This window comes from Sparus aurata, chromosome 4 (genome assembly GCF_900880675.1).
Source record: "Sparus aurata chromosome 4, fSpaAur1.1, whole genome shotgun sequence".
NCBI lineage: Eukaryota > Metazoa > Chordata > Actinopteri > Spariformes > Sparidae > Sparus > Sparus aurata.
Genome location: NC_044190.1, coordinates 11,031,674 through 11,050,813, shown reverse-complemented (window position 1 = coordinate 11,050,813; position 19,140 = coordinate 11,031,674). Strand labels below are relative to the sequence as shown.

Below are 19,140 nucleotides of genomic sequence, written 5' to 3'. Positions count from 1 at the left end.
GTAGGACTTAAGAGTTAACTTCGTTACACTTTCATTTTCTGTGTTAAATGTACTCCCCAAACTAGCCAGTGTGAGACCATTATGAGGAGTATTTTGGAGTGCTCTTACTGCACTGAAAAGGGTTGCTGTGATTGTTGTTTGTAATGTCTGTTCCCTGCACTGCTGCTCTTTGTCCACTGAGACTAACGTTTGTTATTAGTTTGAAATTGTTCTTTTTTAGCTTGTCATAGCACAAGTTGGATTCACTTGGTGTAATTACCATTACATCGAATATTTTTTATCAGTGCCTTTGAGTTATGCATGAAACCAGTGGTATTTCCATATGAAATAATTAGCATGATGACACCTGAATAACATATTGTAGGTTTTAAATTACCCAAACTGGACTGTGATCTGCACCTGCTCACTTTTGGCTTTGCATTATCTTCCAACCACTTGAAGTACCAGAAATATCCAAATGGAGATTTCTACTGTGCAACAAGTTTGTTGTTGTTGCTTACCTTGATAAATGATCCAACCCTTAGAATTAGCACTACAAGCGCTTAACTGCTTCAACACAGCAGTTTTGAATAAGCAATCCTTTGCTGTACTTTGCACATTGTATTTGTTGTTTTTGGTCTGTGTGTGCCTGCTCGAGTTGCCAAGTAAAATATACAACAATTACTATGCTTGTGTGAAAACCAAATTGTAGCCAACAATCAGTGCAAACACAAGGTTTAACAAGAGTTTAATGGCCTAGGTACAAAAAAGAAAGAAAGAAAAAAAACAGAACTATTATGTACTTAGAGGTAGTTTTCTTCATACTAATTGAGTAAAGCACCTTAGTTCACATTGTTTTGTAGCTACAACAAGTGCAGTGCCTTTATAAAGTTCTGTATGCTTTACCGTCCACCTTTCCTCTTTTGTTTTGCTAAAGTTGTGCCCAGTGTTGTATTGATTAACTCTGAATGATGTGTATTTTTCGGTTGTTGTTGCAGTGGGCATCAGTGCTGTCTGATTTCCGCCGGAGGGAAACAGTTTGGGGCTTTGTGCCAGGAAAACCCAGCCAACCCTTGGCCCTGCACCTCGGGGACTACAACCTGGACGGCTTCCCTGATGCCCTGGTGGTCCTCCGCAACACCAGTGGCAGGTAGGAGAACAAACACTCTCAGCTACAGTCTAATTATTGACATTTAGCCTTTTTAAATGTGGACGCCATGCTGGTCAGGTGTTCTGAAGAGTAACTGCTTGTTTAAGAGTAAGATTTGTAGATAATGTTTTTGATAATGTCTAGTAGATGAATGAGATACTGCTGAAATTAAACTAATCCCTACTTGGAAGCGGTACTTTGGAATCCTTTCAAGTAGGTCCCTGAACCCCACTCCAACTAATCATTTCAGTACTATGCTTCACTTCATGAGCCGTCAGTGCAGAGGCACACAGCTTTAGTGTGTCTACATCCAGGGGCTGCAAATGTAGCACACAGCTCTGCACAAATGGTGTGCTAGTAAAAGAGTCGATGTCATGAGAATCACAGATCTCATGCAAATGCATATCCTCTCAATCCTGATGAACACTCACTTCATTTGTTCCCCACATTCCAATTTGTCATGTAACATTCCCCATTTTGATGAGATTATACTAACTATAGTATGCCAGCGAAACATAAAGTGAAATTGATTGGAGCCTAATATCTCAAGATGCATATTTAAAAGGCTTATGTAAATCTGTTTAGCTTTCAAACCTATAAATGTTGGGTTTTTTTAAGATGCCACATGGAGGATGGATTTAGTCATTAAATAACTGTGAAATTACTTTACTTGCATTGACATGGTCTCACGCTGGGAAAAGAGTCTTCATATTGGAGCACAAACACTAGTCTCATTGATGTGTTATGTTTCAGTTCACAGTCACGCATGTGTTTTTTGCAAACTAAAAGCTATTAAGTCAGATTGACTGATCAGATCAAACAAAGTCGAGCAGGAACGTTCACATGTAATCATTTTCTTTGTTAAAATCCGACTAGTTTCAGACATACATTTTAATACTGATAAGGTGATTTTTAAGATTACATACTTCTGAAGAACAGCTCTTATTATCATACCCAAAGAACAGCAATATATTCAAAGTAGTTTTCAAAAGTAGTTAAGTCTTCTCGTTAATAAATCATAAGATATCAGCCGAAGCATAAATTAGGCATAAATTAATGTGATTGCAGACATTTTGACATTCATGAAACTGTGCAAAGCTGTCCTTGGCTGCAGGGTGTAGAGTTTTAAAATGATTTGCATTGAGCAATAGGAATATATGACTTTGCACTATAATGAAGAAGTGATTACCATCCAGTTTATGAAAGCACAGACTGGGAGAGAGGACAGCAAAGGTGAGTGTGTTCTTCAGCTTACAGTCATGGCGACTGATAAGACAGCCCTTTAAAAATCACTACAGCATGTGCTTGGACGTAAGCACCATGGACACCAGGATGTGGATGTGTTTTTGTTGAAGGACCAATGTGGATTATCCGGCCTCAGAGATGGAGATAAGATAGCTGAAGGGGTCAGGGCTGGGATTGTCTATGCATACTGATTGTCCTGTGTGTGTGTGTGTGTGTGTGTGTGTGTGTGTGTGTGTGTGTGTGTGTGTGTGTGTGTGTGTGTGTGTGTGTGTGTGTGCGTGTGCGTGCGTGCGTGTGTGCGTTTCCTATGTCTTGTTTGTTTGAGTGCTTGTTGTGTCTGAAATGGCATGATGTTGGGTAGGAGCTTCAAAAGACTCATACACTCGTATATTTGAAGCCTGCTTTCTGTCGAGGCTGGATATAATCACCAGTAAGTCCTGTCAGGCTTAACCCTTTGCAGTCACCCTGATCTAGAAGTGACTTCTGTCTCAACAGCTCTAATCACACAAGCTAGAGCTTCTCTCCTTTTCCTCTCCCTTCATCCATTTTTTCTCATTTTAAGCCCGAGCATCGTAATCCCATCCAACCCACACAGTAACATCACCACATCATCAGCATATAGAGGATGGGGATGGTAAGAGGTCAGGGTGGTAAGAGAGAAAGAACGGTTCAGAGGTTGGAGAAGTCTTAAAATGTCTTCCCTGAACCTGTAAAAATGAAGACTTCTAATAAGTACATGACATAAAGGCACATACATTTGATAGTGCTCCCAGAAGTCAATACATAGATTCATGGTAATTCTGAGCTGCATTTCTTCTTTTCAGTAAAGGCACAAGGTTTCAGAGGTCATCTTGAGTGATAGAGTGTGCTTGTGTTTGCTTTGCCCAAACAGTTTATTGAATGCATCCTCTGCTTTGGATTCAGTAACTTTTTGCAGTGTATCCTGCATTGGGCATCGCTTCGTCTTTAATTTCCTTCTAACCAAATGTTCTCTGCTTACCAAATATTTGTACAGCCCACAGCTGATCTATTTTAACTCCCACACCCTCTCCATCCCTCTCTTTCTTTCTTTTTCTTCCCTCTCTGCCACCCTCTCTTCATCTCCTCTTCCTTCCAAGTGGATATTTATAGCTGCTTTTCGCATAAAAGTCCTGCCAGTCCGCCTCACTCCTCCTCCCAGCAAAATGAACACAGATCTTTGTGTTTCAAGTAGGAAGACGGAAGGAGTGGAGGGTGTGAGATGAGAGTAATCGGGTGGAATCAATCGAACAATGAGCTGACAGAGGGAACGGTAGGAATAAATAGAGTTGGGGGGTCTTTTATGAATGCAGGAGGTCATTTTGTGGGAGAGCTCAGGTTGGGCATGGCTTTGCAAAATGCACATATGCAATTTCTGCTGCTAGGGATCTCTCATACAAAACAGGACTTAAGAGTGTGGGATCATCAACCACCAATGCTGATGAAAATATGAAGTGATTCAGGCTGAAATGTAATAGCAGTGTTCATTTGTATTCATTTTTTGATTAGTACTGATGGCGATTTCCTTCCTCACTGTCTGACTGTCTTCCAGAAGTTATAGCAAAAGGCAGTCAAATGAAAGGTCCTGTTACCTTGAATAAAAAATGTTGAAAATGTTTAGTATAATGTAAGGACACAACTATACAAAATATATATATTAGCAGGGGCGGTTCTGGGGGGGCCAACAGGGGCCAGTGCCCCTGTAACCCCGAGTCTGGACCCCTCTGTGGCCCCCCTGACAGGGAGTCTGCATTAATAACACAATGACAGATTTCTTGCAATAATTTTGTTCTGAAGGGAAAGGCAGAAATAAAGTGTCTCAGCAGTTTACTACCCAATCAATATTGCTGAAATTGTAACCACTGCTTTGCCTGAATGAGGGATTTATCCTTTTTTCCGGGTTGTATGTGCCCCCTAACAAAAAAGCCGGCCCCAACCTGGCCCCCCTATTAAAACTGGTCTAGAACCGCCACTGTATATTAGGGCTGTCGGTTTAACGCGTTAATGCGATTAATTAATTACACTGCAAATTAACACGTTATAAAAATTAACGCAATTAATTCTGAGATTCTGAGTGGCAATTCAATGCGCGAGCATTTTAAATTTGGCCCATTGAATGACCCGTAGGCTACTTGGCAGTGGCACGTTACGGCACCGAGGAACTTGTCCGGATGTGCTCGTCAAAGCAGGGTGACAACAGACACCCTGGATGCGACTCAGGGGAGCGAGGCGAGCACATCGTTGCTAGGGCCTGTGAACGGCAAGTTTATTTATAAAAAGAACGAAGACGGGACTATCAACAAGAACGCGGTGATTTGTAGCTTTTGTAAAAAATAATTCTCCTATCACCGAAGCTGCTCCAGCTCGACTTATCATTTAAACGCTAAACACGTCGGGATTGAGAGTCTGCTTAAGTGCCTATTTGAGACTCGGCCTTATTTTATTTCTGAATTGTATTTATATAGGTGTGTTTGTATTGCATTTTTGAATAATGCACCTGGCCTAATTGGTTTGCTGGGATGTGCTTGACCATTTTCTTTTAAATTTCATTTATGAAACGCATTTCACCAATAAAAATGTGGATTTCATATCTTCGCTTCTTAGTGTATTCAATTGATTAGTCATGCAGTACAATTTTGTAATGTACTAGAATTCAAATTCTTTATTTGGGTACCTTTAGCAGATATGAGATTAAAATGTGATTAATTAGATTAATTAATTACAAATCCTGTAAGTAATTAGATTAATTTTTTTAATCGCCTGACAGCACTAATATATATATTAAAAAAGGTAGTTTTAGACATTGAAAAGCAGAATGTGACATATTTTTAAATAAGATGTGTGGCATCTGTATGATACTGCTGTATTTGAAGATGTGATAATGTCATTTATTCAACCATCCGCCCAATTTCTGACAATTGGTTCTGGCTGTGGAGGCAAGCTAAAAAAAAAAGTTGACGTCCTTGTACACAACTGCAACCTCCAGCCCTTTTTGGAGGCTACTCAAGTGTTCAAAGGACACATGAACAGTGTGTTCTTGGTCTGCCGAGGGTCCGCTGCCAGTGCCCGCAGCACACTACAGGGAGGCGTCCAAGAGACATGATCGGATGTTCACCGTGTCTGTAAGAATGATCTGAGACATTCTGCAAAGGAAACTCATTTCAGCTTTGTAATCTCATTCTTTCAGTCACTCATCCCAACCTCCACCACCTGTCAGTGATGCTCTGTCTTACTTTGTTCACTCAGTCAGTGGACCATAATTTCAGGGTCTGACATAGTGTGGACTTGGTCCAGCAAATGATGGAAGGGTTCTTCCATTAATCCTTAAGGAGAAGAGGATTTTGTCTTTAGTCACTGTTAATGACAGTAATTGTAGTCTCAATTTTGATGCACATAATATCAGTTTTATTTTTAGTGTGTATTTACTTACAAGTATACGCTTCTACCAGAAGAAATTAAAATGTTTGTTTCCATCAGTGTGTCCATTGTTTTAGTCTTGTATATCTACATAATCTGCCATGCTGCATGCTCACGGAACTACAGTAACCCAGAAGGGACAAACCAAACACTCTCAAGAGAGGACAATTGTTTGCACTGTAGTGGAGGGTGAGTCGAGGGGTATTTAGTTGATTGCAATCTGCAACCACATCATTGGATGTCACTTAATCCAACACACTGGACCTTTAACTTGGAATTCCTTTTGTTTAAATTTGAAGTTTTAAGTAGCACACTGTCACTCTAACTACCCAGCGTCTCCTTCTATTAAATAATTGCTGTTGTTGCTGTCAGATGGGTCTATCACAACACTTAATGATGTGTGACATTAATTGTACTGTAAGTGATGCACTATTAGATGCTATCAGTCAGCATTAAGTCATATTAATAGTTTTTTCTTATCTAAAATTATAGATGATGTCATCGACATTAAACTATCGAGCTGTTACACTGTTCTGGAAAACATATAAATATGCTGGTCTATTTAACAGACACGTTAGGGGAATAGATCATCCATTTTCAGACTGTTTTGGAAACAGTCATTAATAACTACAAGACAGATTGAGGGTGTGTGTGCTTGTGTGCGCCAGCGTGTCCACGTGTGTTTATGTTTGCATGTTTGTCCAGTGTGTAATTTCTAGCGGCAGCTCCTAAAACTACACTCCTCAGGGTCCACGTTATATCCAGGTCACAGGACAGACGGTCCCTCCAGACTCTATGTCTGTCTCTCTCTTCCTCTGTCTTGCACAACACGCTTACTTGCTCACACAGATCAACATTGTTAAACCACAACAAAGAATACAAGGCTGGTGCACCCCGCTGAAAGGAGATCCTGAAGGTGTTCTGGTGTTTGAAGAAAGGCGAGCAGTCGGGGTTTTGGGGAGACACAATAAAAGAGGCTAAGAAACAGACTTGCACAAAAAGAAAAATAATGTGGAACTAGAGAAGGAGTGATTTTCCTTCCCTTTTGTTATTTCAGTGGCAGAAACTTTCGGCAGGAAGTCTGATGATAAAGTGTAGTTCTTTTAGGTGCAGATGTCACAGCATGAAACAGCACAGCATACAGTCTTGTACCGTGTATCACGTTCTTATCCCTCTCCCAGCAGGCTGAAAATTCATGCTCTTCTTTGCCAGTTTTATTTTCCCAACTGCCTCCTGGTAAATACAACAGATTTTATGGCCTTACTACTTAGTTGAAGTTTGCCGTACACAAACAGAGCAAGTTGATTTATGCTATTCAGTAGGTTGCAGATGCCACATTTGACATCAAGAAAGCCATAGAAAGGGACTAAAATCTTCATCCAGGAAGGCTGCATTAATGCAACAATTATGATCACAGTCATTTAGTTAAATACTCATTTTGTATTACTGATCATTAATCACAGATACTATGAAAACTGTCTCAATACAATTATCATATATTCCTAATCTTTCAATTAAATCTCAAGCTAAAATTGTCCAGTGACCCAAGATGGCATTGTTGCTACATCTTGCAGAACAGCACATTTGACATTAATTTCAGTAAAATTGGATGATGGAAATGGAAATAGTGTTTTTAATATTAGATTAGTACTGTGGTATTGGATTAGCAGCGTTTCTGCTTTGCTGCATTACTGAAAACCATTTGTAAAGTGATTGTTCAGAGAGAAGAAGAGCATGAATCACCTGTCTGATCGCCTCTCATCCTCCAGTCTCCACTCGATGATGAATTGCAGCCCAGAAGCAACAGAAAGTCATAGAATAGAACAAAGTGGAACTTCAGCCCATATTAAAGTTAAGATATCTGGAAGAAAACAGTTTTGTGCAGCATTGTTCTGCATTAAATAATGGATTTCCATGTGTGTAGCTGTGGCCGCAGGTTAAATAGGTTGGGTGAACTCCCTCAACACAGTGGGACAGTATAGTAACAGCAGTACTGAAATAACTGAGGCCCTGTCCACTTCTACATGGGTATTTCTTAGAACTAAGTTTTTCTATGCATTTCGGCCTTTTTCTACACAAATAAAGAGCATTTTAGGCCACTGAAAACTGAGCTTTTTGAAAACTCCATGGTAAAGGTTTTCAGAAATGTCATTTTCAGTGTTTACGACTGGACAGACAAGATTTTTGGAAACGATGACGCAGATGCACACATTTATCAGTGTTTGAGGCATCATTGGTAAATGTGAACTTGAAGTACATGTTGTGATGTTGGCATATCTGAGTTTGTAAAGTGACAGTATGGATGTTTGAAGTTTTATTTAGAAAGACTCAACGGACATGTATGATACAGTGATGGAAAAGAGAGACAAAAATGCTCGTATATGTGTAGACTAGGCCTAAGATGGTTATCAATTGGTTCTCTCTTTTTTTTTTTATAAAAAAAAAAAAAGGTTGTAATATACAGAATTGCTGTCATTTGGAATGTAATGTTTTATGTTTTCAAATAATATTATCATACATTTCAATATAAAAGCTTAAGCCACAGGACTGGTATAATGTGCATTGAGGCAGTGAAATAGAATTATTATTAGAACGCTCCGTCAGAGACTTACTTGCTCCTGTCTGGCCCAGACCTTTATCTTCTTCGTCTGTGATTAGTAACCAAGCAAGTAATTTGCATTCATGGTAGTACATTATACCTTCAGCGAGTACACTGTACCTTTAGCTGGCCTGTAGCAGCCCCAAATGCGTATCAGTTTTTAATGATGCATACATTTATTTTTTTATAACTGTTGCTGTAGAGCACAGTGTCTCACGGTGAAGCCAGATTTCACCTCTCATACCTATTACTCTTTGATCTACTTACCGCTGCAGCTTCAACTATACTTTCTTTTCATGTTCCCATCGTCAGCATGCAAATTACCAGTAAGAAGCTCTGACATGTGTCAAAGCTTTAGATGAAAAGTGACATAGGGTTGTAATTATTGAGAATTTACCACCTGCTGCTAGTCTGGATATAGCGGACATCCGTGTGTGTGTGCGCGTGTGTGTGTGTGTGTGTTTGTGTGTGTGTGTGTGTGTGTGTGTGTGTGTGTGTGGTATAGATTGTATGTGTTAGCCTCCAGGCCTTATAGAATGGGATTATCCCCAGCGGTAATCATGTTTTTTTTTTGTTTCTTTTCACTTCAGTGTGTCACAGCCATACACTGATTAAAAGGCGCATAGGTCAGCTTAAATGTGTGATCTGCCTGAAGCACTTGGAAATGATTATATGTGTGCATGTGTCTCGTGCACATCAGCATGTGTTCCTCGAGCCGCTACAAAAAAACAGCAGCCTGATCACCTTCCAGGCAGCCTCCCTTCCAGCCAGATCAGCAATACCCCATATCTGAGGCTTGTGGGAAGTCAAAGCCGTCATCATTCACTGCGACCTTTAACCTCAGCAGATGACCACAGCTCAGATGAGAACTACAGATTACAAGAGGCAGCAGACATGTGATTGCCCACCAAAGCATATACTCACAGAGATGATGGTTGAGCACCCTTCTACTCAGAGTCCACTGAGTCCACTGATCATTTCTCAGGAAATCTTCAGCACTGTTTACACTCTTTTTACACTGAAAAGATGACTCAGTATTAGTGTTAATGAGACTGTGAGAGCTTATTATTCATACAACATTATGGTTAACAATTAGTCATTTTACTTCCTGTGCATTTATTGCTTTTGCCTCATGGTATACCAGCGTGTTTCAGCCCAGCTTCCACCCCAGAGTCCCTGCCCTCCTTCAGACTTCACAGTCATTTCACATCAGATAGAACTGATCCATTTTGAAGAATTTTGAAATGTACAAATGGATCTTCATTATGGCCATAAATCAAGCAGCTAAAAAAGTGAAAACTGCATAATGTTTAACATTCAGTCAGCTTCCTGTTGGCTGCAACAGATACTTGTCACCACCATCTTTTATTGTGGAAAGAATAACTGATTAATTTCATGCTTGTCTTACTTTATTCCAGGACTGCCTAGCCATCTCTATATGGCTGAATATTTAAAAGTAATTAAAAATGTATAACTTACTGAAGAGAACAGTATTTATTTTCTAATATTGCCAGCAAAAGTCATCTTTATTTCCCAAGGTGGTTAATGTTTTGTCCATGTGGATCATACTGTACATAAAGTGGAGAATTTGTTATATTTTTGGAAACGCTTTAATCTCATTTTCCATCTGTTTCCCAAACATTGATGTGATTACACTGGAATCACTAACCTCCTAATGTGTATTTGTTCATAATTTTCCACGATAGTGGCTGGAGCAGAAAATATAATGTATCAATGCAAATTGCTATTTGAATACAAATGTATTAAGCTTATTGTAGGATCCACATAACTCCTTTATTCATTACTGCATTCATTAATTAGTTCATTTTGACAGTTACAGACTGACTATAAACTATTGACATAAATGAAGCCTATTAGAATCAGTGAAAATATAATTGTTTTCTTTAGTCTAAAATAAATTTGGAAACTGAAAGAAAATAGGATCCTATTTCTCTAGGATAATCTAGGTCTAATTCTCTTTAGACCAGAATTTATTATTCTTTTTCCCATAAATGATAGAAATGTATAATATATTAGGCAGGCTGAATCTCGTGATGTGTGCCTCTTGCTGCATTGAGGAAGCTGCTACACCTCTGCTGTGGATTAACAGAAACCACAGTTTAGAGTGAGTTCAGGACACTTTGTCTGACAGACTGTATATTAAACAGATGGCATAATTATTCCCAGTCGCTCAGATACTTTCATAAACTGGATGATAAATATATACTGTCAGTGTCTTTATGGATTAAAAGGAGTTTGTGTGCTGATTTACATAAACTTTACATAAAGATTGCTACACTGCCAACAGTTAATAGTGACACAACAATTAATTTGCTTTACAGATAATCCTGTTCTATTTCAATTTGTGTGTTTAGGATGTGTGTTGTGTAATTATTGCTTTTGCATAAGAAATACTTCTATCAGGGAATGTGCTCCTCTCCACCCACACTGTGTGTGTAGGTGGTGAGGTCCACAGGTATCTGCTACATCTTTTGTTTGCTTGTATCAATATTTCCAGGCTATTCATAGGTGCACTGGTGTGGACTTGTTTACATCAGTTAGCTCTCCCACTGATGCTTATGCTGTTTTGAAAGTGCTCAGTTCTCCTCCTATAATGAACTGTAGTGTTTTTTTGTTTCTGTTGAAGTGAAGAGCGTGGCGTGGGCAGCAGGCAGCTGTGCTAACTGTTTCCCTCTGCTCTTTTAGCTGTGACCAGCTGATGTCAGAGTAGGAATACTGATCTGGCCTTGAATCTATCTGAACGCTTTTAGAGTTAAGTGTTAATTGCACACACACATTGTGACTGTTGGAAGTGAAGTTAACCACAGTAAGGAAAACAGAGTTTCTGGTTTGAGCAAAAGTGAGTTTTTTATGATGTCGGGGTTTCTCTGTTGTTTGAAAAACTGGCATTTCTGTCTGATATGGATCCGTGCAAAACCACGACTCCAGCAGGAAGCGTTTGCTATTTAATTGTGACAGAACATAACTTTTGACTGACAGATGTTTTGATAGTTGCGAATATTCTGCAGGTACATTTCTGCTGTGCTCAAAAGGATTCTTCTGTTATATACAGTATTCATGAGATTCATAAAAACATACGCTACCAAGTGACATAACCAGCCCAAAAAAGTATAATACCACAGGCAGTGCTTTTTGTTACAGATTAGATGTTATGAATTCTCATTTATAAAAACACGTTGGCAAGTATGAATATATTTTGTGTGCGAGGTTTACCAAAACGCCACCAGAGATGCTCTCTCCATGGGAACACACAACTGTTGCCAACATTTAGCATAACGATAATGGCCCCTTCTTTGTTCACCCATTTACTTTGAAAATTGATTAAATCTTCCTTGTTAAGGTTTTAGGGCTCTGAGGGATTGAGCGCGAGAGGATGTTGCACATATAGCGAATGCGTTGCATTTGAGGGAGTGTGTTTACGTTGGTAAGTGTGTGTGTGTAACATAATGTCTGTGGAGGATGCTGCGTGAAGACAGGGAGGGAGAACTCACTAAAAGCGTGAAATCCTAACCTCTTCGGTTCTTGACCGTTATTAGCTGCCTGAACTGATTTTGTTAGGAAGAATCAGCCATCCTACTGCATCGTAGCTTCTGTACCCATTCAACCTCAGTAGACATTGTGTAGAATAATTATGGTCTTAAAAACCCCTTAAAAGTCAGCAAAATCCCCAGATGTTAGTGTAATAAGCCCATGTTGCTTTTATTCTTGCATAATTACTTTCATTCTTTCTTTCTTCCCACTTTTGAGAGCAAAGTAAAATAGCAGTGAATATAGCTGTTTGAAGAAACGGAACAAAGGATTATGCTATTCTCAATTTATATGTGTTGTGTGCTGTGTGTGCTGTAGTATGCAGGTCATGTATTATGTGTGGGGGTCTTATGTCGTTTTTGAATTGCAGGGCGCTCGACTTGACTTGCTTTTACTACCAAGTTCTTCACCTCAGTTTTGTTTCCCACTGGTAGTACCCTGTCAACATAGGCGGGATTCTTTATCTGGTGGCCGCCCTTCATTCTTCCAGGAGTTGGGGAAACAACACACAAGAACTTCACTTGAGTCTTAAGAAGCTGCGGGCTTTATTCAGTGACAAACTGTATCCAACACAGAACATTTAATAACAAATTCAATGCTATCCTTTTTCTCTCAGCTCGCATTCACCGTCACTCTCTGCCACTCTCTCTTACTCAACCACAGGCTCACACACACAGGAGCTACAGTATACAACTCTTCTAAACAGAAGATATTGAAGGGATGGTGTTCTCGATACATCTCCACTTCATCAGCTGACCACGACAGGGTTTTGTGGGCTGCCATTTTGTATAATAAAGTGTATAATAAAATCGCGGTAGCTTTTAATGGTAGTGTAATTTAATGGTAATATAGAAATTCTAAGATTGTACAGGATGTCCCGTGTCTGCAGATTGAAGAGTCTAGTGGAAATTCTCTGACCAATCAATAGTCTGCAATGTTTTCAAGTCAACTTTTAGCGTCACCTCAGCTCACCTGGACCCTCTACCGAGGTGATACCAAAAAATATCAGGTACACTCGTTCTATGCAGCGGAAGAAAGACTTTGGCCCTTGACTCATGCCTTCAGGTAAATTATTCACTACAACCTCTGATGTTGTCATTCTTATTCTTGAAACTAATTAGATGTTTTGTAAATTAGGACATAATGCTTACAAAGTTCATGTTCTACTACTCAACCTCAATCACAACTAGGGTTCCGGCATCATTAATCACAGATGATGCTGATAGTCATTGACTACTAAACCCTGTATTCTCATAACACTGAGATTTTTAAAGGTGTCCCACCGGAGAGCACAGACAGCTAGTATAATCCCTTAAAGTTGCAGTTGGCGTTTGTTACATGTGGGAGAGAAATGAATAGAAAGTTTGTTACGTCTGCACATCTCCATGTCCCATTATTTATTGTCTTATTAAACCTGGCCTGTTAGGCGAGCCCAGGTGCTTTCTAGTTGGCAGCGTGTTTTTCATCTGTGGGTTACTGTTAGTGTTTCTCTCAATCATGCGGTTGGCGTTTGCATTTTCTAAGCTTAGCTTCCTTAGTATAGCTTATTGACTGACTCTGTTTCCAGCTTGTAAAGCTGAACAAAGCAAAATTATGGATATCACTGTGGAGAAACGTGTAAACCTGGCACGGGGATGTATGTTGGACGCTCTCTTGGCATCTAGCTAGCTGGACAGCACACAACCATAATCACAACTATCAAAATGAGTCATTGCAGAGACAAATTAAGCGCAGTTCTTCAAATCCATTGCATATTGAAACTCAAAGTGGATTTGGGTGCAGAGTTCAGGAGAAGTCTGATTGAATGTCAAGGACAGCTGCCATGTTTATTGTTCTGTTGTTTATTTTTTTTTCTTTTGTAGCAGTGAAACAAGTGTGATGATAGGAGTAGTAATAGTAGTAGTAGTAGTAATCCTACTTTTGGTGCTCATCACAAAGACGGAGAATTGAGGCACGTTAGCTCAATTAGGGAGTTTGTTCTGAGTCTACCAGGACTGTAGCAGTGATGAGTTACTGCATGCAGCTGCCAAAACTAATTATTAAGTAAACAAAGCACACATCAAGCTGTTTGATTTCCATATCAGCACAAAATATGGTCTTGGCAGTGCCTTTTCCTCTAAAAAAAACAAAACAAAAAAACAGTGGGGTGGCAATAGAATATGCCCTCATAGAAAATGCTGAAAAAGACGAAGAACAAAGCTCCTGCAGCTTCTTAGAGCTCTGCTGTGATAGTGGTGATAAAACAGTCAAACTAATATTGCTACAAAGACGTGATTAGGCTTGCAGACTATTTTTATAGAAGCTCTGATTTTCTGTCAGAGCAGCCGGCCACTCTCTTTACTCAGGTAGGCTTCATACTCGCAGGACAACACACACACTCTTGATTCAACACCGCCCTCGGGGGAGACAGAGCGTCCTGCTGACTTTGAGTGTTTGATGTTAAAATGGTCCGCCCCAGCTTCATAAGAGCCCTCTATCACAGGAGAAATAGTCTAAATGTCACACTCCACCCTCCACTGGGCTGCGTGTGTGTGTATGTATAAGCGTGTACATGTACTATGTGGCCATCCATGTAGCAGTGTGTGATGAGAGGGAGCTATTTCTGGAATACGAAATGAGGTCACTGATGGAAACAGCTGAACTTAAGTGATTTTTGTTGTATCTCACACCACGACATGACAGCACACAACAATGTGCTGTACACTGTGTGGTACTAAATTACTGTTAAATACAGACAACAGTGACTGGAGCTGTTATTGTCCATCCAGATTCACCTTCAGATGTCACAAGTGGCTTTGGAAAAGGAATATGAATCAACAGAAAGGCAGGAAAAGTCTCGGGGAGATGTTACACGTCTGCACGACACTCACAACAGAGCGCATATTCATGTGTAGAACTCTTCAGGCTGTAGGTCAGTGAGTGTCTGACAGCAACAGAATAATGTAGTTAACCTCGGCTTGAGGTTGTCGCCTGGCAAAATCTCAAAAAACATCACAGTTCTCATCCCTTCTGTCTCTCTTACTCAATACAACAAACATGTATTTTTAAAAGCAGGAGGAAGGTTTTTTGGAAAAGTTCTTTCTGTCTATCACTCCTCTATGCTTCTATGTTGCCTTGCTGACCAAAATACACTGTTGGGGAGCTGGGTTAGTAGGACAAGGTCAGGGTTAAACTAAATGATCAGGCAAAATATATTTTTGTAATGTTTTTCAACAGTATTGTGATTGCAATAAATATTGTTTTTTGGCAATAATGATGAACTGGGGCTGAGTCACATCTGGCAGTGCAAAAGCAAGCTTAATGGTGATTCACTGATAACCCCTAATTATACTGTTGACAGCTCTACACTCAAGCTACATGAGCTAACTTTGGCTTCACAGACTGTAAGGAGGAGCTGCTCCACAGCCCCCAATTCTGAAGTCTGGATTCAGAGTCTTTTAGCATGAGCTTTAAACATTGTGATTTAGTTAACATTTTTTTACTTACATACGCTATTCGCTATCTGCTAGGTGTCAATTTCGATGGTACTACTAGCTAGCAACAGTTGCTAGCTGCCAGTGTTTCCTACAGGTTGAGATTTTGCTTGTGCTAGTAATGACAAGTTCTTTAATTAACTAGTCAAATGTTTTTTTAGCCTATAAAGTGCTGGCCTTATATAGTTTCTGATGTTTACCCTACTGCTGCAGGGAAAGGGGGATGCGGTCTGCAGTTCTTGGTTCTGGAACCTTTAGTACAGAAATCTAGAGGTCTTGTCTGGGTGGGCTCAACTTCAACTTCAGTTCAACTCATTAACCGACCTGTTACACATTTCCATTCATACTACCATGGGCCCCCACTTACACATAGAGCTTGTGTATTGGAAACACAGAGCATAACATCATCAGCCCCAAACAACAACTTTAGGGTGGACTGCTTCGTTGCATGTCGGGTAGCTATAGCTCAGGAGTTAGAACCGGTCATCCAATAATGGAAGGTCACCTGCCCTAATCCCTGGATCTTCTGACTGCATGTCTAAGTAACCTTAAAGCTGGGGTCTACAATCCTGGAGAGCTAGCAAGAGAGCTAGCAAGATTTGAAAGTGGCACCTTAAGTCCGTGCTCCGTCCAAAGCCACTCCCCCACAAACTTGAACGCGAATCTGGCAGTGGGACTCAGCAGGGAGAAGGAGATGCTGGAGCAAGACGCAGCAATTCAGCTGAATTAAGCACGGACAGGAAGTCAAGCGCCAAAATAACAAACTACATCCGGTTACTTTTCAAAATAAAACACTCCGTCTTGACACCAGCACACATCGTGAGGCCAGCTGTCTACCGTACTGCGCCGTGGCGGACTGACCGGTGGGGATTGCCGGAAGGCGGAGCAAAACCGGATCAGAGCCGCAACGCAGCGGACCCCTATCTAGTGGAAATTGGGCCGACTCATTAGCCATTGTCATGGCTTAAAACAACACACAAAGAAGCTAATGTTAGCATTGGGCTAATACAAGCTACAAACATAGCCAAGTTAGCAAACCTCACATATTTCATGAAAATAACAAATCCCCCTGAAACAAAACAAATAATTACCTGTCCAACAGAAAGAGAGCAACCTCTGCATCACTTTTCAAGCCCTTCACATGCCCCAGTTGTCTCCACCGATCAAACACCGCACCGATGTTGACTTGGTCGACTTCTTTCTTTATCCAGAGCCTTTTTCGTCGTGCTATCGGATAGCACGGATTGGTCAGCTTTTTCTCAGTCCTACAGCTGCCACAGAGGTCCGATGATTTCCGTTCCTTTTTCTGAATACGTAATGATTGGATAACAGGATAATTTCACCCAGTATAACAAAATGTGTTTCTGAACAACATTACAGACCCTAGCTTTAAGCAAGATAGTGAACAGCTAGATACTGAGCAGCTGGCATCTTGCATGGCAGCACCTGTTATCAGTGTATGAATTTGTGTGAATGGGTGAATGTGACTGTTGTAAAGCATTTTGAGCGGTCAGTAGACTGGATAAGTGCTATAGAAATGCAAGTCTATTTACCATGTTACTTAATGTATTCTTCTTTAGGCGTTGAATGAGGCAACACACTTAAATAAGACAACTTTGACCACGAAGGTTCACTGTCTTTAGTACATTGTGAAATGTTTGCACATCTTGATTGGAAAACTTTGAATTCTGATTCTGAAGTTTTTATGAAGTAAAGTCCATGTGTGGGAAACACTGGCTGCTAAGTGTGTTTCTGAAAATTACTGAATGCAATCATCTTAATTGTTTACCAAAACAAAAACTCACTCAATAGGCAAGGCACATTGATTTATATAGCCCCATTCAGACACAAGACAATTCAAAGTCATTTTTCCAGGGGTATAGAAAAACATTAAAAGTAAGAAATTAAGAAAAGGTCAAATTTGCATTTAAAAGCCAAAATGAACAAATAAATCAATAAATTAACAGATTCAAAAATATGTTATGAATCTAATTATGTGAAGGCCAAAGTAAACTGTAATCCCTCAATCTATCTGGAAGCTTTTTCCACAGGTGTGGAGCAGCTTCACCTTGCTTGGTTTTGATCCTGGGAACACTGAGGAAACGTGTCTCAAATGCTTCATCACGTTCATGTTAATCTGAGATGCATCTAGGCCCAAGACTATTTAGTGGTTTATAGACAAGTCATCAGATTTTAGAGTCTATCCGTCAGCACACAGGAAGCCAGGGCAGTGATTTAAGGACCGCTGTTATATGCTCCACCTTCTTAGTGTCTGTGAGAACTCTGGCAGCAGCATGTACAAAACAATCTGTTAAACAAAAAAACTATTACCTCCAACTCATGAATCAGAATCAAGGTTTATAGGCCAAACACAAAGATGGGATGTGTTTTTTTATTGCTCTCACAGGACTACACATTAATTATTTACAGATGAGCACATTTGCCTTCCATAGCTGTCATTTCCGCTGACTAAATTTCAGCTGACCTCCTATGCACACCTGGTTTTGCGCCCAGGTGGCTTTCTGGTCTGCTTGCTGTTAATTTGTCCACAGCACATTACATCGCTTAAGTTCACTGGCAATCCACATTGCTGCAGAGGAGATGCCACACAAACTGCCTGAGACTGTGCTATACTGTATGTGCCTATGGTCAAAATCTTCCTTGGAAAAACGTGGTACTCATCAGTGGCAGACATAATTTTCATTGTCAATTTCAATTTTCAATTTTCATAAAACCATGCTGGCCTTTATTAATGAAAACTTGTTCATAAAACTTTTCTGATTTGTTGTTATTGTTAAGTTTATAGAAAATGTCATAAACAGTTGTAAGACACTTGTACTTTAAGTATAAATAAATATGTTTTTACTGTTTCATGAGAAAGGAAAGTAAATTAAGCACATAGTAATTCTTAATGAGGATCTTTTTAACAGACTATAAACATGGTAGTGGGAAATGGTAGCAGTTATCTTGACAGTATTAGAAAATGGACCTCTGTACGGAAAAACTGTGATGAACACAGAGTTGGAGATTAGGGCAAGAGAACACCTCCTTCTTTTCAAAATCACATGTAGAAGAGCAACAATTAATGGACTTGCGTGTTCCATGACATTAAGTTTTACTGTGTGTGTGTGTGTGTGTGTGTGTGTGTGTGTGTGTGTGTGTGTGTGTGTGTGTGTATGTGTGTGTGTGTCTTTGTCTATCAGTATGCAACCCCGACCAAGCAGCTGCCAAGAGCTTAGCAGGCTGTTGCTAGGCAATGCCATTTAAAATCCATCTCCTCTCTGTATGTTGGAAGCAGTGTAGCTGTGTTTGTCTCTTGGTTTTGTTGCTAATACCGGGTTGGAAACCAGAGTAGCATGAGACATTTGCCTTGTTAGTCCTGCACAGCCTCTTTTCTTTCCAAAGTAGAGCTCTGTTGGCGGGAGGCTGGTTTGCCCTCAGATGACTTTTTAAACAAAGAAAATTAAGAAGCTTTCTAGGGAGCTTTTCAGTAATAGCATAATGAAAGAGGGTGTTTGCCATTTGACGATTAGTTTTAAAGAATGTCATTATGCCACATTTCAGTGTGGAGCATTGCAATGCTATTACAGCAAAATCTGTGGAGGTGTCTGTATGTGTGCCTCATTTAACTGAAAGCACATCTGTTTCTTTGAAGTTATAATCTTCAATGTGGGCATATAAATACATCTCCGGTTTGCTATTCTCTGTCA

The 19,140-nt window shown here is 40.0% G+C and overlaps 1 protein-coding gene across 1 annotated transcript in view; it reads left to right on the top strand.

Moving 5' to 3' along the window:
- The window catches only part of itfg1 (integrin alpha FG-GAP repeat containing 1), a 140,421-nt gene that overhangs the window by 61,861 nt on the left and 59,420 nt on the right, over window positions 1-19,140 (top strand). The window contains exon 10 of the mRNA XM_030414566.1: window positions 978-1,129. Coding sequence (XP_030270426.1) covers window positions 978-1,129 — 152 coding nt within the window. The remainder of the gene's footprint in view (window positions 1-977; window positions 1,130-19,140) is intronic.